The following is an 18,376-nucleotide window of genomic DNA, read 5'->3' on the forward strand; positions in this document are numbered from 1 at the left end:
CAAAAGAGTAAGGTACCATCAAGACGTATAGTCAGTTACAAGCCACTTTAGAAAAATGCTGTTTCGAGGACAGCAGAAATGTTAGCAGGTAGTCAGTGCAGGGGCCCTAAGTAACTTGGAGATTGTGGGGAGATGAGCACAGGCTGCAGAAGGTTCTGGAGAAGAACCTGTGTAGGGTGCTCTCCAGGGGGACTACTCTCTGCCAGGAGCCACGGCCTCCCCTCGAGGTGAGGGCGCTCTGAGTGGGTCTCGCTGATATGTGAAGGGTTGGGGGAGACATGGACAGTCCTCACCCTCCACAGTGCAATTAGGTCTGGGAACCCAGGGTCCCGGCCCCGCTCCCAGCCCCATCCCCGTGGCTGTGCGTGTACGGGGGGCTCCAGCACCGTGGCGGACGAGCAGCGGTGGGCACAGGGAGACCAGGGCAGGGAGCGTCCTTGTCACTTCACTTTTCCCCAGAGTGAGCATGATGTGTTTCCTCCAACTAGGGGAAGAGTCTTCTACAGACCAAATGGAGCTGGACAAGACGTCTAGGACACTTCTGGCTGCACAATCTGAGAGATGTACTCGAGCTGCTGAAACGTCAGCATTTGCAGAGATGATGAGTTGGAGAACTTAAAACCAAAGATGTCCTAGAAAGCCAGTCAGGATGACAGGTGAGCCAGTGTGTCCTGTGGCCAGACGGTCACCGAGCCAACAACGTTTGCATCTGTCAGCCTCGGTACCGACCTCAGCACGACAAGAGCTGCAGGCTCTTGTGAGCCCACGGGGGCAACCATCGGTTACCAGCATCTGCATTTGTTTTCAGGAAAAGACTAGAAACTACACAAGAATTTGTCCAGTTTCAAGGTTAGTCTAGTTTGGCCACCCAACTTCCATCACAGGTGCAGCCTTTACACCTGGAAGACAAGACCAGCCAGGTCTCAACCAGGGGGTGAACTTCACCTTTGAAGCTGGGAGACACAAGGCTACAGTTAGACCCCCTGTCAGTCTCTGAAACAAGGTTGAGAATTGGGCCTCTGACAGTTCCACAGGGAGGGCCCAGGAAAAATGCAGGTAAGGAGGTGACGGGCGGCCTCTAGTGGCCACTGACAGCCAAGTTTCACAGCAGAGCCCTGGGAGAAAAGGTACTTTCAACCTCCTGCAGTACAACGGCTGCTATGAGAATATAAAATAAAGCAATCAGGAAGAAGAAAATGTCTGTAACTATATCTTCAGTATTTTGCCAAAGAAAAACCTCAGATTAGTAGATAGTCGTCCTGAAATAAAAACAGTTTAGGTGGATTCTTTTGAGGATGTATTTATTAAGTTCTAAAACCTTGAATAACTTTTATTTTAAATATTCAAACTGAAAAAACAACTAGGGAAACCAGAAATTTCAACAATTTTCAAAGAGAGCTGTGGGTGTCCTTTTTAGTTATTATTATTATTATTATTATTATTATTATTTTGCCAAAAGAAAGGTGAGCTAATATTTTAGAAAGCTTCATCAACTGGTGAACTTCATCTTGGTCTCCACTTTATGTCTTTGACTCCATGAAAATGTCTTTTCAAAGCAGTGTTATCTGCCCACGGAGAACTTAAACAGGAATCGTCGTCATTTTCTTCCAGTTTCTGGACACAAACGTGTTTTGCTCAGGGAGCCATTTCAGGAAAGTGTTCTGCAGAGCCCACGACCCACCTCCCTGCTCCCCACGTCCCCAGAAGCGGGACACCTCCAGACCCTAAGGCCGGCGGACACCGGGCGGGGCCCCCGCGGCCCTGGCGAGGCTGAAGCTCAGGAGGTGCCCTCACCAGATCCCGCCCCCCGAGCTACCCCCGTGCCCAGAGTAAGGCCTGGGGTCGAGGGGTGAACGCCCCGGGCGCCAGCCGGCCGAGAATCCCGGAGCCACACGGTACCTTGAGCTCCTCCTGTCTCCTGTGATAGAAGAGCATCAGCTGTTTCTGGTCCTCGCTGCTCATGATGGGTTCCCGCGCTGGAGCTCCCTGCCCGCTCTGAAAAGACAGGGGGCGGGTCGGGGAGAGCAAATTGCGGACTGAGGCGTTCTTAGAAGGACCACCCAGGAAGCTACAGCTCACGCCTTACAATTGCCTTCGCCCACTGCTAAAGATAAACAGGTCATGCATTTCTGATCATCCGCAGCGAAGCACGAAGGGAGTCTCGCTCTGGCCCTGGGCCCTCACGGTGGAGGCTGGGTGGTGCCGTGTTGGTCCCAGCCATTGCCAAGTCAGCCGCTGCAGGTCCAGTGGGGGAGGGGTAGAGATAATCGTGGGGGGGACCCTGTTGCCCCCAAACTAGAGAGAGATGATTTAGGAGAGAGCACGTAACAAAGCAGCCTGCAGGTATACGGCTCCACACGGAGTTCTTACGGGTCTCCAGGGCTCCGCCTCATTCACAGACCATCAGCACTTGGAAAAACTTGAGATCAGTGCTCTGGGCTGGATTTTTCATTTCAAGAAACATTTTTAGGTACTTGTAAGCCCCATTTTTAAAGTCGAAATGAACGCAGCATACTCTCCTTTCCCCCCCAGTTAAAACAAACTCCAGATACTGTCAATCGATCCGTATTTCCTTCATGTTTTTGTTGCCCCATAAAGAGGACCGTTTGACTTTAAACCTGGATGGGCAGGATTCAAGTGTCTGCACAAGAGTTTAAATCTTTCAGATTTAATGTAAAGTTTTATCAGTTTGCGAGTAAGTAAAAAACAGTGACATGTTAAAGTACTTACCCGCTGAATCTTGACGATAATTTTGGTTTTTTCATTCTTTCCCACGTAGTCCGAAAGCTTCTTGGTTCGTCTTAGCTCCTTCGCTGCCCACCACAACTGTGCCTCTGATTCTGTGATGACACTGAGTGCTGCCTGGGTTCACGGTAAGAACCAGCTTTAACGTAGTCAGGACACGGCCAAGGGTGTGGCCCGGCCCTGGGGGCAGGGAGCCTGGCCGATGCCCCTCCCAGCATCGGAAGTGGGACAAGCTTCCGGCACCCTGCCCTCCCCTGCCCTCCCCCACCCCGGGCAGCACTAACGCCCCCTACTCAAAGCCCTCGCTCATTTCAGCACCTTCCCTGTTAGTTTCAACTCATGCCCTGACTCAGGTAACTTCTGGGAAGTGGCGGGTATCCGATCTCATTTGCACCCTCATCCATGATATAAGGTCCGCCTTAGATGGATTTTTAGGTTACTGCCAGGGAAGAATACGGGGATCCTGCTGGGTGTTTAAATACAAAAGCCTCTGACCTACGATGGGTCGATTTATGACTTTTTGACTATATGATGGTGTGAAAGTGATACGCATTCAGTAGAAACCATACTTTAAATTTTGATTTCTTCTCGGCCTAGTGTTGTAGAGTATGAGACTTTCTCGTGATGCAGGGCAGCGGCAGTAACTTGTGGTCGCCAGAGTAATCAACCGATACAACTGTCCGTACCAGACGACAGTTCTGTTTTTCACTTTCAGTACAGTATTCAATAAATCACACTATTATAAAATAGGCTTTGTGTTAGATGATTTTGCCCAACTGTTGGCTAATGTAAGTGTTCTGAGCACGGTTCAGGTGGGCTAGGCTAAGCTATGATATTTGGTAGGTTAAATGTATTAAATGCATTTTCAACTTATAATATTTTCAACTTACGCTGGGATTGTTGGGACATAACCCCATCATAAATTGAGGAAGAGCTGTATAGATATAATGGGGCCGTTCGTTTGCTTCTGCATATCCTGCCTATTTAAGATGGCTCAGAGAAAAATATACTGTCCCATAGGATAAGGAATAAAAAGATGAGAAATGAGAAATTGAGAAAAACAAAGGAAAGTGGAACATAAAGCTAAGAAAATAATAAGGAGCAAGAGGTAAGGCTAGGGACTTTCCTGGTGGCGCAGTGCTTAAGAATCCACCTGCCAATGCAGGGGACACGGGTTCGAGCCCTGGTCCAGGAAGATCCCACATGCCGTGGAGCAAATAAGCCTGTGCGCCACAACCACTGAGCCTGCGCTCTAGAGCCGCGAGCCATGACTACTGAAGCCCGCACGCCACAACTACTGAAGCCCATGCGCCTAGAGCCCGTGCTCCACAACAAGAGAAACCACCACAATGAGAAGCCCGTGCACTGCGACAAAGAGTAGCCCCTGCTCGCCACAACTAGAGGAAGCCCATGGGCAGCAACGAAGACCTAACGCAGCCAAGAATGAATGAACAAACGTATAAATGAATGAATGAATAAATAAATAAATAAATAAATGTATTGGGGGGAGAAAAAGAGATAAGGCTAGAACACAAAATTCCATGCAAAGGGACCAATACGTTTGGGTAGAAATAGGCACAAATTAGGGTTTTGGCTTCCCAGTGGTCAAAGAAAATGGGAATGTTTTCAGTTACTTCCTTGTCTCTTGCCACCCGTGTGTGTGGGCCAAGCCCTCAACCAGGAGCACGTCCTCGGGGTCCTCCCCTGAATTCACAACTCTGCTCTGAAGCCTAGTATAGCAAAATGGAAAGCTGTGTATGAAGCAACAAACTACATCAGCAGAGAAAGGTCAAATCTGAGGGGCTTCTGCTCTTTGGGGGCTGGGGGAGGGAATGACCTCACCTGGAAGAAACCCCAAGAGCCACATACCTGACTCCCCGACAGATCTTCTTTATTTTCAAATTCCATCCGGATAGGATCGTATGGCGGCAACCCCATGGGATAAACAATCATCACTGCACCTCGAAGCTGGTCCAAGGCGTCTTTCACCATCTCCATGGTAACGCAGACATTGGCTTCCACGTGTTTCTGAAAGTGATTACAGACATTGTTATCTATGATGTGGCTGATCAATTCAACAAATATCAATCAAGTTCTTGTACAAGACCCGTGTCAGATACTCCAGAGCAACAGCAAGAATCAGATGGTGCTCGGCTACCAAAGTGACTACAGTCTATTTCTGGGGCTGAGCCATGGCCACCACAACCTAGGTTATAAAGCAGGATATGAGCGACACCAAGAGGGGTGAAGTGCAGAGGACACTCTGAGGGGAGGAATCCAGGTCCAGCGGTACAGATGTGAGAGGGCATCAGGAAACAGGGCAGAGGGGACGGCACCTCAGGGAACAGAGTGCTTCAGCACAAGCAACGGCAAAGAAAAGCAAGTAACAGCCAGCAGCCCACGCAGCTCGGGGAAGGGAAGACACGGCTGGCCGGCCAGGCCGGAGCCTGTTTGGGGACGGCCGTGAACGCCAGGCTGAGGAGTTGGCATTGACAGTGAGGCGATGGGCAGCGAGTGGCCTCTCCGGGAAGAAGTGGTGACGCTGCGAGACTCATCTTGCAGTGGTTGTAGAATGGGCCCAGGCGGGGGCAGACCATGTAGCAGGCTCTGAAGAGTGCAGAGAAAGGGGTGACGTGATCGAGAGTGTATCTGGTGTCTGTCCCGTTCCTGCCGCAGAGCTTCAAAAACCCTTGGCATTTCCTGAGTGGTAGGGTTGTCATTATCCTAACCAGCCCCCTTTGACCAGACCTGGGCTCATGCCGACGAGGTGATCCATGTGAACCCGTGGATAGTTTGGGGAGGGGTGGCCGCCCCAGGAAGCCCAAGCTGGACTAGCAGGCTGGAGCTTTCAGACACCCTCCCCGCGTCCCCAGCATCACCACCTCTGGAGAAGGGGATTGGAGAGGAGCTCAGGCACGTGGCCACTGAGTTAACCAATCAGGTCCACACAATGAAACCCTGATAAAAATTCTGGACATTGAAGCTCAGTGGAGCCCCTGGATGGAGAGCACACGGAAGGTGTGTGCCCGGGAAGGTGAGTGCCCGGGAAGGTGAGTGCCCGGGGTCCACGGAGGAGGAGAGGCCGTGGAGGTTCTGCACCCCCTGCCCCTGGCTCTAACTTTGCTCTATGGGTCTCTCCCATCCGGCGGTTTCTGAGTTGTATGCTTTATAACAAAACTTTATAACAAAACAGGAAATACACCACTTGCAGCGTGTTCAGTGAGTCATTCAAGCAAATTACTGAACCTGAAGGGGGGCGGTGGGAACCTCCAAATCTGCAGCCAAGTCAGACAGAGCGCAGGTCACCTGGTGCCTGAGGTCGGGCAAGTCTGGCTGGGGACCTCACCCTTTAGCTTGTGGGGTCCGTGCCAGCGCTGGGTAGTTAGTGTCAGAGGCTGAGTTGCAGGCCCCCCAGCTGGTGTCTGAACACAAAGGCTATCAGGGGAGCCTTAAATAAAGTGGTGACCATGGAAATGAAAGGAGGGGTTGGATTTAAGATGTATCTTAAATCCATGGGAGTAGACGGTACAGGACCAGACTGAAGGCCTACGGGTGACAGAGAGGAAGTGACGAAGGTGACACTGAGCCTGGATAACCGAGACAGCAGTGGCTCTTAGTAGAAATGGAAAGTCTGCAGGAAGTGCTTCCTCTTGGGTAAAGAACACAGGGCAGAGGAATCAATGAGTTCAGGTCTAGAAAACTGGAGTTTGAAGTGCTGGTTGGACTTTCAGATAGAACCTTCTAGAAACCAGCTGGAACCTCAGGTTGCAAGTAAAGGAAGATGCTGGGGTAGAGGACAGAGATTTGAGAGTTATCTGTCGAGAGTGGAATCTGTATTTGGCAGAGAGGATAAAATGCCGAGGAAGAAAGAACAGAAAGAAAAGAGAAGAGAGTCAGGGTAAAGTACTTTGAGAAACACCAAATTTAAGAGGCAAGAGTCAGAGAAAACAGCCACCAGGAAGCCGGGAGGGAACCAGGATAGAGGAGGCTCATGTATGTGGTCGAAAGACAGAGAGGGGTCCCGGAGTCAGACGGGAAAAGCCCCTGGATTTGCAGGAGGGGGGTCACTGCTGGCCCTGAGGCGGCCAGTTCTGTGGTGGAAGAAAACAGGCCAGGTTCTGAGAAACCCGGGGGGATCTGGCCCGAGGATCTGGGGGCCTCTCCTTCGGGAAAGCTGCTGGGGGTGGGAAGATGGGGGAGGCGAGTGTTGCGGGGGCAGGTGGAAGGTTAAGCTGCAGAGGATTGATTTCAGGCTAAGGAAAGAGGCCCGAGTGTGCTTACAGAGTAGATGCTGCCATAGGACGGGAGAGACTAAAGGCATTATGCCTCCTGGGTTTCTAGAAGCGGGGATGCAGCCCAGCTGGAGTGGGGGCGGCAGCGGAAGTGGGAGAGCCCAGGGGCAGGAGACACTGGCCAGAGTTTCGAGGAAGAACGCGAGAGATGCAGGAAGAGACAGTTTGCAGGGGGGACGGAAACCCGAGGGCTTGTGCCAGACGGCCTCAACCTCACTGCCAAGGCAGGAGGCAGATCTGCCACGGAGGAGGTGAGAGGGCAGGAGTCCAAGGAGAGGAAGCGTCTGAGACAGGCTGGGGGAGGGCCAGCGGGCCCGCAGTCCCCATGAGGTCAGAGCTTGCTCATCACAGGAGGTCAGGCCAGGAGCACAGGCCACGCAGAGACCCAGAGCCAGGAAGGGGCCACCTCGGGCCCCGCTGGGCTGGGAGGCAAGGTAGGGGAGAGGGGTTATCGGGAACCCTTGGCATGCTGACAAGGGGCTGGAGGGCAAGGGAGGAGGCAGGGAAGGATGGATGATCCTGCACTAGGAGGGCGACATCAGGGCCCACATCTGAGACGGAACTGCTCTGGGTAACTGTGAGTTATAACCTGACCGAGCTGTAGGCAAGTGACACGGAAGGGAGATGAAAATCCTTGCTTCCGAGGAAATGCAGGAGTCCTGTGACCTGGTACAACACGGATCATCAGCGTGGATGCCCAAGTCCCGGGGGGACAGGGGACCAGGCAGCACCCGTGGCCTGAAGCTGATGCACCCCAGGGAGGAAGGCAGAATGCCCTGGAGGCCCAGATTGAAACTCTCTAAACCTACGTTCTCATCTGTAAGGCAGAGGTAATATTCCTGCCTTACCCACTCCCAGGGCGGCTTATGAAATTGTTTCCAAGTCATAAATCCCCATAAAATACATCAGGCCTTCCCATGAGGGGCACATGGCGTAGGGACGGTGTGAAGATCTACCGGATCCGGGGTCACCGGAGGGAAGCTGTCCCACTCAGAGGGCTCCACCCCCCACTACCAAAATATGCAGAAAGGGGGCGCCACGGGCTCATTTTCTACAAAAACTCCACCAATGTCAAGGGCGGCGATTCCCCACCAGATGCCATGGTTGGGTGACAGAGAAACTCACGGTGCGGCCTCAGGATGACAGAGATTCCCCGCTGTCCTGGTCTCCCACTCACAGCAGAGGGTGGGTCCCAGGAAGAGGGGTGGCATGGACACCATTGTCCCACCCCAAGGAGCCCCAGTTTCGATATTCCACCGTCTTCCACACTCCCCCTGAGGAACCTGAGCGATGGAGGCGGAATCCCAGGCCCAGGGCCAAGGGACTGGTCACAGTGGGGCTGCTGGGACCTGAACTCTTCCTTCCCTGCTTGCCCAGTGGGTTCTGACCCATAGGGCTAAGTGCCCCCTGCAGGGCAGGGTCTAGGGAGGCGAGAGCGACGCCAGCTGCATTTTGGAAGCAGCGTGGAAGGGCCCCGGGTGAGAGGTGAGGCCTGGCCACCCAGGAGCTCTGCAACTTTGGGCAAATCGCTGCAGCAAAGCGACTGGAGCCCCTGGGAAACCTCTCTCTCTCTCAACTATGACATGACTATATAAAAATACACACAGGCAAAGGGAAGAAGTGATACAAATGAATAGGAAGGATACCCACAGAAGAGCGGGGAGTGAAGGGGGCAGAGGAGGGTCCAGGCCACTGTTCTCCTAACATGCTCGGAGATGTGCCCGTTTGACTAGATGTTACTAGCTATTATCTATGCTTTTAAAAAAAGGTTCTGCAGTCAAATGCATTTTGCAAACGTTGGATCGAACCGAAGCCTTCCTTGGAGGCTTTCCCAGAGTCTTTCCTATATTAACAGGCAGAAGCGCAGCCTTTCCTGAAGCACTTAAAGGACTAGTTAAGAGCTTGAAGAATTGGGGAGATGTTGGTTTGGAAATGACAGTTATGCCCAGTGCATCGAGAGGAACAGAAGAGAAAGGAGTTATCAAGTGAGAAGGCCTGCAGTGGCGGGTGGGAGCAACTAGTATCAGCAACACATAAATAAAAGCGACTGATAAAAACATTCAATTCTTGGGCTTCCCTGGTGGCGCAGTGGTTGAGAGTCCACCTGCCGATGCTGGGGAAACGGGTTCGTGCCCCGGTCTGGGAAGATCCCACATGCCGCGGAGCGGCTGGGCCCGTGAGCCATGGCCGCTGGGCCTGTGCATCCGGAGCCTGTGCTCCGCAACAGGAGAGGCCACAACAGTGAGAGGCCCACATACCGCAAAAAAAACAAAAAAAACAACATTCAATTCTTGAAAAAATCCTTAAATTATTCTCCTCCAGACTCACAGTATATGCATGTCAATGGTATGTTTCTCCTTCAATGAAATACTTTTTGTGTAAATACTTAAGACAATTACAAAAAGCTAATTCGTTATAAACACATGCTGGGTCAGTCAGGTATCTGTAGATCCAGCGTGTGGTTACAATGTTCGCATCTCCCCATTCCACTTTCATTAGTTCTTAAGGGATACAAACTATAACACGTAAAATAGACAAGCAATAAGGATTTACTGTATAGCACAGGAACTTATATTTAATATCTTGCAATAACCTAAAATAGAATATAATCAGAAAAAACCACAACTGAATCACTACGCGGTGCACCTGACACTAACACAATACTGTAAATCAACTATACTTCAACTAAAAAAAAAAAAATTAAGGAAACAAAATCATATATGCATCCATTCATATGTGAACCACATGTACACAAGCCAATGACCATTTCTGTCAGACCTGAAAGAACTGGGAGGACTGAGGACAACTGTCACAATTATGAGAAGGAAAAGCTAGGGCCCACCCCAAACATGCTTGTTTCCCCTGCCTCTGGAAGGAGGAAGGAAGGAGGGAGGGAGGGAGAGGGAGGGAGGAAAGGAAAGGAAAGAAAGGCTTCATTTAAAAAGCTAACCTTAGATATTATTGCTTTGGCGTCTTCTATAGTCTTCTTTAAAACTTGCTTCATCTTTTCATTTGGAGCTATAAAAACAAAAAAGGGAAGGGGGAGAGAGACAGCCATCTTTAAAACTCTTCTTAAACATCTTAATCCCTTCTGTCTGAGTCAGGGAGGAAGTGAGATAAGAGAAAGTACAAGAATGGAATTCAGATGAGGGATACAGGAAAGCTGGCTGTAAGAAATTAGGTAAAAATCTTTCAAACTTCATAGTCTTAATAAATAACATAGCCATTGAAAATACTAGAAATATAAAACTGTATTAAAATAAGAGTGATTAAGACAATCTTGGTTTAAAGATGAATAATGAACTGGTAAAACTAAACTGTTAACTGTTCTTACGAGTACCATTATTTTTTTCATTGATGCAATTCCTCCTAAAAAGCAAAAGATCTCTCCAAATTGAGAATGGGTTTAGGTATGAAAAGATGTGGAAGACAACCAACTATTTTCTAGGTTAAAATTCAAAAGAAATAATACTAGAAACTCCTATTACCTTCAATACTAAAAAACAAAAAATTTCTGAGCATGCAAAGGCCTTATAGGGACACTTTATTTCTTTTGCTCCTAATAGTGTTTTAACAGCATAGTAGATATTTAGGTGTTTGTTAACTGATCAATTATAGTCTTTTATTTTATCTTATTTTTTTTAAAGAATCCAGGATAAACTTTATTTATTTATTTATTTATTTGGCTGCATTGGGTCTTCATTGCTGAGCGCGGGCTTTCTCTAGTTGCAGCGAGTTTGGTCTACTCTTCGTTGTGGTGCGTGGGCTTCTCATTGCAGTCGCTTCTCTTGTTGTAGAGCACGGGCTCTAGGCACATGGGCTCAGTAGTTGTGGCTCACGGGCTGTAGAGCACAGGCTCAGTAGTTGTGGGCTTAGTTGCTCCATGGCATGTGGGATCTTCCAGGACCAGGACTCGAACCCGTGTCCCCTGCATTGGCAGGCGGACTGGTAACCACTGTGTCACCAGGGAAGTCCCAATTATAGTCTTTTTTGTTGTTGTTGTTGTTTTGGGGTTTTTTTTGCCATACGCGGGCCTCTCACTGTTGTGGCCTCTCCCGTTGCGGAGCACAGGCTCCAGACGCGCAGGCTCAGTGGCCATGGCTGACGGGCCCAGCCGCACCGCGGCATGTGGGATCTTCCCGGACCGGGGCACAAACCTGTGTCCCCTGCATCGGCAGGTGGACTCTCAACCACTGCGCCACCAGGGAAGCCCCTATAGTCTTTTTTTTTTTTTTTTTGCGTTATGCGGGCCTCTCACTGTTGTGGCCTCTCCCCTTGCGGAGCGCAGGCTCCGGACGCACAGGCTCAGCGGCCATGGCTCACGGGCCTAGCCGCTCCGCGGCATGTGGGATCCTCCCGGACGGGGGCACGAACCCGTGTCCCCTGCATCTGCAGGCGGACTCTCAACCACAGCGCCACCAGGGAAGCCCGCCCCTATAGTCTTTTAAGTGGATTTTTTTATGCAGATTAAAAGGGATAAGAAGCTATGAAAATGGGTTATCATCCCCTTTTCCTTCCAATTCCACACAAACAACCATATACTAAAACAAGAGGAATTTCTTCAGTGTTCTGGTGTGTCCTAAGCTGCTTTGTACAAAAGAGAGACACGTCCTCAATTCGAGTGGAGATAGTTGGGCTGACATTTATTTCCTCCTTCCACACAGAATCTCTAAATAAACCCTGATCTGCAAGCTGTAACAAAACACACCCTTCAATACATTATCAATGATTATCCCCTCAAACTATTAGGTCGAACCACATGAAAATGCCAATTTTCAATCACTTGTTGCCTACAAAAATGGTCATTTCTTATGGTTCATCTATCACATTTAAAAGCTAGCTGCAACTTACAGCAAGAAGACAGATGCCCTCTTTTCCACCTAATTCATTCTGGATTAGTGTTTTACAAGTAGTTATATGGTGCAGTATTTTATAAGTTTGTATATAAATACTGAGGTCAATTTTTTAACTTAAAAAACTGCTTTCGTACTTATTGCTATACTCAGGCATGCAGAGAGAAGAAAAATGCTGAATTACCTTGTCCATTCCTTCGTCCAATATCATCCTTTTTAAACACTGAACCCGCACTGGGGACACACTTTTCACCCCATTCATCCTTTAATTTCAAATCTTCAATCTGGTCATCAGTCAGTCCTTGCATATTGGGAGGGAGAAATACGCCATGTTCTGCTAATTCTTCCATTTCTTAAAAACAAGAGAAGGTTAGACAATATGTATGGTAGTCATCGTCATAACACCTTACATCTCATTGGAATGTAAGCTCCCCAGTGGTCGGGGGTCTTGCCCATTGGCTATTTTATTTAACAAACACTTTGATGCCACTTGCTATGTGCCAGACCTGTCCTTGGCCTCTGACAAATGCTCACCAATTTGTCCTAGGTCAACCGAAGCAGAGAGTCTGGGTGTTTACCCACCGTTCACAGGCTACAGGTTCTGTGCTCTAACCCTCTGTGCTACGTTATACTTCCCGGCACTCAGGAGGCACAAATTCAAATTCACTGACAGTCTGAATACACATCCACATAGGGCGTTATGGTTTTCCAAGTGCGTTCACATAGCTTATCTCATTTAATTTAACCTTGAGAGGTAGGCCAGACTGTTATCAACATCCCCATCTTCCCTAATTTGCAGCTGTATCACCTGAGGCTTGCTCCGGTCACACTTCAACTACTGTGGATAAAACTTTATATAAATACTTTATAAAGGATTTATGTACATCTGATCACTGGGGAGGGTATAAGGCAGCTCACGCCCTTCCACAGTGGCAGAGACAAGACCTTGATTTTCTAGTATCATGTTCGCTATTCAAATGCATGCTTTATATTTTTCCTGTTCCATATATATTCACCCCAAAACGAATCCACATTTCAACCTTGCAAAACTGTCTTTCTTTCTTTCTTCTCTTTCCTTCTCTCTCTCTCTCCCTTCTTTCTTTCACATGAAAGAGGTACGTAGAGCTAAGTCTTCCCATAGCACTGTGTGAAGACACCAGATGGCCTGTAATAATACAATACTATGGAACAAATGGTGGAACTTAATGGGCTATTTATGGGATACTTATTGTCTCTCTCCCCACCAGACTGTAAGTATCTGGGGGTCAAGGAGCTGGTCTCATTCATCCCTGTCTTCGGTGGGCATAGCACTGGGGCCTGCCTGAACCACGGCTGATAACAAGGACTGTAGACTAAATGAATGGGTTTTTTTTTTTTTTTTTTTTGGCCATGCCGCATGACATGTAGGATCTTAGTTCCCCCACCAGGGATCGAACCCACGCCCCCTGCAGTGGAAGTGCAGAATCTTAACTACTGGACCACCATGGAAGTCCCAAATGAATGGGTTTTAAGTTCACTAACCTGCCTGAACAATCAGCACCACATTTCAATGGATAATTTCATAGAAAAAGAAGTTGAGGCCCTTTTCTCCCCAAATGCTTTCATTTTAAAACAACACTTAATCGAGCTTGTTTTGGAGTCAGTAAATTTTACTAAGACACTATACGTATGACCCATAAAGGCAGGAACCATGACCCTTAAGGAGTTCTCCATGGTACAAAAATCACGTGGTATAATTACAGACACAATCACACCCTGGACCACACCTGGAGTAGCATCCTGTCAAGTACTGCGCTGCGTATTGTGGCAGTTACTAGCTGCACGTGGCTACTTGGATTTCAGTTGAAATGCAGTGAAATAAAAAACGCACTTTCTTGGTAGTGCTCAACGGCCCCCTGGGCTTAGTGGATACCTTACTGGACAGCACAACCTGGGAACATTTTCCATCGCGGTGGAAAGCTCCCTTGGACGGCACTGCTCCAGAGTGTCGAGGGGACGGTGACCAAAACACTGTAACAGGAGAATCAGGCTTTGCTTCCTGGAGAAGGGAACACCAAGAGAGGCAAGAACACCGAGGCTCTCTCACTGTTTCTCACCTCTGAAGGCCATCCCAAAGCGCGGGGGGGGGGGGGGGGGGGGTGGCTCACCACCGGAAACTGCGCTACCTCCGAAGTCTCAAAATAGGAAATTCACTTGTAAAAAACGGCCCAGTGGGGCTTCCCTGGTGGCGCAGTGGTTGAGAGTCCGCCTGCCGATGCAGGGGACACGGGTTCGTGCCCCGGTCCGGGAGGGTCCCGGGTGCCGCAGAGCGGCTGGGCCCGTGAGCCATGACCGCTGAGACTGTGCTCCGCAGCGGGAGAGGCCACAACAGTGAGAGGCCCGCGTACCGCAAAAAAAAAAAATTTAAAAAAAAATTTAAAAAGAGCCCAGTGGTCGTGCCACCTCTCACACTTGTTGAAATCCACTACACCTGCTCTTGGGCCCAAGCTTCCGGCTCCCTCCTGTGCCTCTTGCCTCCTCGGTACAGGGTCTATTTGGGTTTGCTCACAGCGCCTCAATCCCGGCTCCCAGACCCTGGGGTGCGCCCTCCCCGCCGGCTCCGGGAGCCTCTCCTCGCGGTCCACCAGCTCTTGAAGCATCTCTGACGAACCCCGCTGTCCCATTTCAAGCCCGGCTGCCGCATATCTTTGCAAATCTTCACAGACTTGACCCTCGGCCCCAGCCTGCCCGAGAAAGCCTCGTGGGTCCCGCCCAACTTCGTCCCAGATGGCCCGGTTTCTTCTTCCCTTCCGGGGCCCTCGCGGCCCGGGCCCCCACCCCAACCCAGCCGGCAAACTCGCCGCGCCGCCGGGCCGCACCTGAGCAGACGCGCTGCACCTTGAGCCGCGCGTTGTAGATCCGGGCCACCTGCACCGTGAGCTCCTCCAGCTCCGTGCTCCCCGGCGCCTGCAGCAGGAACTGGCTCTCGTCGCCCCGCTTCACGTGCAGCAGAACCATGGTGGCTCCGGAGGTCCCGCCGAGGCGGCGAGAAGGGCCGGGATGAACGGCGAACAGCGACGACCGACTGACTAACTGCCGCTGGGAGGCGGGAACTCGGGGCTCCGGGGCTCGCGCTGCTGGGGGAACTGCACTCGCTCCCGGAAGTGGCTGTTGCCAGGAGCAACAAAGAAACAGTCTGAAGTCCGCCGCTCAAGGTCAGACCCCGAGGCTGCGGAAGCTATGGTGCATGGAGACCTTGCCCTTCACTCCCGGGAGCAGGTGCTGCCGAGCAACGATCCACACAGTCCGGGAGGGCCTCCGGGGCCCGTCCGCACCCGCCGAGCCGTATTCGGCGAGCCCTGCTCCCGGAAGTGGCGTCGGGGCAACCCTCAAACAGACCAGCCGGTGGAGTGGAGCGCTGGCCGCCCAGTCGGCTCGCCTGGGGCCCAAGATTCCACCCAGGGAGATGGGTGGGTGAGAAAGAGGTTGCTAGGTCGGGAATGGGTGGGGTGGTGCGAACCCACAGGTGCCCAGCCCCGCAGAAGTCTCCCCACCGCAGCTCCGAGCCTCGGTAGCATTTCCGCCGCCCCCAGTCTCCATTTCCGGAAACTCCTCCAGCTGCTTCGGGTCTGGAGCGCTCGTAAGAGGCTCTTTCGGATCGCTGATCCCCGGTGTCTGCTGCCTCTGCTCCGGTTTTCAGCACTGAAGAGTCAGGGAAAGTGTCCGTACTCCTTCGTGGGGGCTGATTCGAATTCGCATCTCTAGAGTGACTCGAGCGGCTGCTGCTGTAGCGACCCTCCCCAAACTATCCAGCAACTCACTGCCCAACAAATTCTTATTAAGGCAATCGGGTTCGGTGCTTTCTTCCGGGCGCCGGTGACAGGGAGGCAGATTCAGGGTCACTGCTCTCATGGAGCTTATATTCAGTGTAAGTGACAAAGAGAAAACAAAAATAAACGGATAAGGCAAATTCAAATAGATATAAAAACAGAACAGGTTGACTGGCTTTTTAGATTGGATGGTCAAGGAATGCCTTAAGCCTTCAGGCATTCCTTGGGTGACATTTGTACTGAGGCCTTGACAACGAGGCGCTAGCAAAGCTAAAATAGTGCAAGGCCCCAACCCCTGGTTATCTCCTTGGAAGGGCCATTGCCAAATGCAAATTGAATATTACAAGCACCTGCCACTTTGTGTACCTGAAACTTTGCCTCCCTCCATTGAAACCCTGAAGTTCCGGGTCAGAGTGGAGAAAGTGTGTGACTGTAGGCCTTGGAAATGCCCAAAGCCAATCCAGAGCCTCATGTGAAGACCGTTAGACTGACACTGGATAGAAGCGGGATGGCGCCCAGGGAGAGATTGTGTTTTCATCTCTAGTACTGTTGCGGCAGGGTTCACCCAAGCCCTGGAACATGCAGTACTGGTCAGATTGGCAAATGTCTCTCTTCCCCAGAGGAAGAAAGTGGCCTACTGTGGTCACTTAGCTCCTGACTGCTGGCTGTAAGATCATACCCCTATTTCTCCTGAATCCAACTGCGTATCCATCAAGCCAACTCCTGCTTAAAAACTTGGTTTATAGTATAGCCTTCTAGGTAGAGAGAACCATTTATCCACACACTCATGTACTACAGGGTCTCTGGGTATAATTTTTAATAATATAAAATGAATGAAAAGTATAGAAAACCCATGTTTGTACTGGCCACTCAGTTTTGTTTAAATACGTAGTTATCAACTACATATCTGGTGGAAAATCTGCCAGACTGTCACAGATCGAGCCCTTGCACCATCTTTAATCTTTGTCAGCACTGATATTTGCCTTTGTAGTCCTCTTAGATTTACTTTTTTTTTTTTAATAAAGAATTGCTGTTGGGCTTCCCTGGTGGCGCAGTGGTTGAGAGTCCGCCTGCCAATGCAGGGGACACGGGTTCGTGCCCCGGTCTGGGAGGATCCCACATGCCGCGGAGCGGCTGGGCCCGTGAGCCATGGCCGCTGAGCCTGCGCGTCCGGAGCCTGTGCTCCGCAATGGGAGAGGCCACAACAGTGAGAGGCCCGCGTACCGCAAAAAAAAAAAAAAAAAAAAAGAATTGCTGTTTATATAAACACTGTTATAAAGAAAAAAACAAACTCAGAAAAAAGTGATCAGGGTATTACTTCTCACGGATAAGGCAACTAATGCCCTAGTATCTCAAAATCCTTTGCAAACTTTACTCTTTCGTTGCATTCCTTTCAGTGTTCTCTTTAGGTCTTTTTCTTCTCATACAGGCCATGTCTTACAACTTCTGTGTGTAGCTTTTTCTCAGTGTAGTTCTTATTTTTTGTTTTATAAATTTATTTACTTATTTTTGGCTGCGTTGGGTCTTCGTTGCTGCGCACGGGCTTTCTCTAGTTGCGGTGAGCGGGGGCTACTCTTCATTGCAGGGCGTGGGCTTCTCATTGCAGTGGCTTCTCTTGCTGTGGAGCACAGGCTCTAGGTGCACGGGCTTTGGTAGTTGTGGCTCGCGGGCTCCATAGCGCAGGCTCCATAGCGCAGGCTCAGTTGTTGTGCACGGGCTTTGTTGCTCCGCGGCATGTGGGATCTTCGGGTCAGGGCTCGAGCCCGTGTCCCCTGCATTGGCAGGTGGATTCTTAACCACCACGCCACCAGGGAAGCCCTCTCAGTGTGGTTTAAGTGATCATAAGTCATGCCAAAGCCTGTGGTCTTGTCACCACCCAAGTGGGTTCTGAATTTGAAGACAAAGATGACATCTGGGTGGTCTTGTGTACTTTAGCTTATTGTCTCAATATTTTAGGTACTGTTGCCTTTCTAGGGTAAAGGGCATCTTATGACCATTTGTATCTGCTGAAGCACTGCGTTAGTGATGAACACTCTGGTACAGATAACTAATGGGGCATTCATGATGGCTGCTAGGTATCAGGCAGCCAGGGAGGAAAAGAGCACATTTTTACTGTATTGAAAAAACAATTTTTTAAAAATACCATTAACACACATATGTATCCCTAAAGAATAGAGAATATTGTTTTGCATGTTTTAAATTTTATGTAACTAATGTCATACTGTATTATTTTGTACCTTGCTTTATGGCTCCATAATGAGATTTACTAATATTTCATTCACTTCACCGCTGTATAGTATTCCACTATGAATATGTCACTCTATTCCCCTCTTGATGGTTAGTTTCTTTCTAGTTTTCACCATTACAAACGATGCACATCCCGCTCCAACATGTCCTAGAGTTTCTCTCCAAGTCTAATTGGTTGTGATAGAATATAGGAACTTTACTGGATGTTGCTAAATTGCTCTCCAGAACTGATGTGCCAGTCTGCCCTCTCTCCAACAGTGTATGAGCTCCCATATTTCCACATGTTCGTGAAATCTTGATGTGGTCAGATGTTACTTTTCTAACATTAATTTTTATGTTAATTATATATTATATAATTTATATTAATGTTAATTTTCTAACATTAATAAATTGGCATTTTGATTTATACATGAGTTTGTGAGTTTGGTTT

General features: G+C 49.7%; 1 protein-coding gene across 3 annotated transcripts; it reads right to left on the reverse strand.

Moving 5' to 3' along the window:
- Positions 1 to 1,310: 1,310 nt before the first annotated feature.
- LOC307053601 (cilia- and flagella-associated protein 298) lies at positions 1,311 to 14,887 on the reverse strand (the record flags this gene model as incomplete). Of its 3 annotated transcripts, none has more annotated exons than XM_079705077.1 (7): positions 1,311 to 1,614; positions 1,900 to 1,995; positions 2,731 to 2,862; positions 4,615 to 4,773; positions 9,988 to 10,055; positions 12,075 to 12,242; positions 14,749 to 14,887. In XM_079705077.1, 7 exons carry the CDS (start codon positions 14,885 to 14,887, stop codon positions 1,504 to 1,506), a joined length of 873 nt encoding a protein of 290 aa, XP_079561203.1. In that variant the 3' UTR covers positions 1,311 to 1,503. The 3 variants fall into 3 exon arrangements, with proteins under 3 accessions (XP_079561203.1, XP_079561205.1, XP_079561204.1); XM_079705079.1 differs by lacking the exon at positions 14,749 to 14,887 and adding an exon at positions 12,907 to 13,535; XM_079705078.1 differs by lacking the exon at positions 1,900 to 1,995.
- Between the last annotated feature and the right edge of the window lie 3,489 nt (positions 14,888 to 18,376).

This window comes from Hyperoodon ampullatus (genome assembly GCF_949752795.1).
Source record: "Hyperoodon ampullatus genome assembly, chromosome: 5".
NCBI classification, from domain to species: domain Eukaryota; kingdom Metazoa; phylum Chordata; class Mammalia; order Artiodactyla; family Ziphiidae; genus Hyperoodon; species Hyperoodon ampullatus.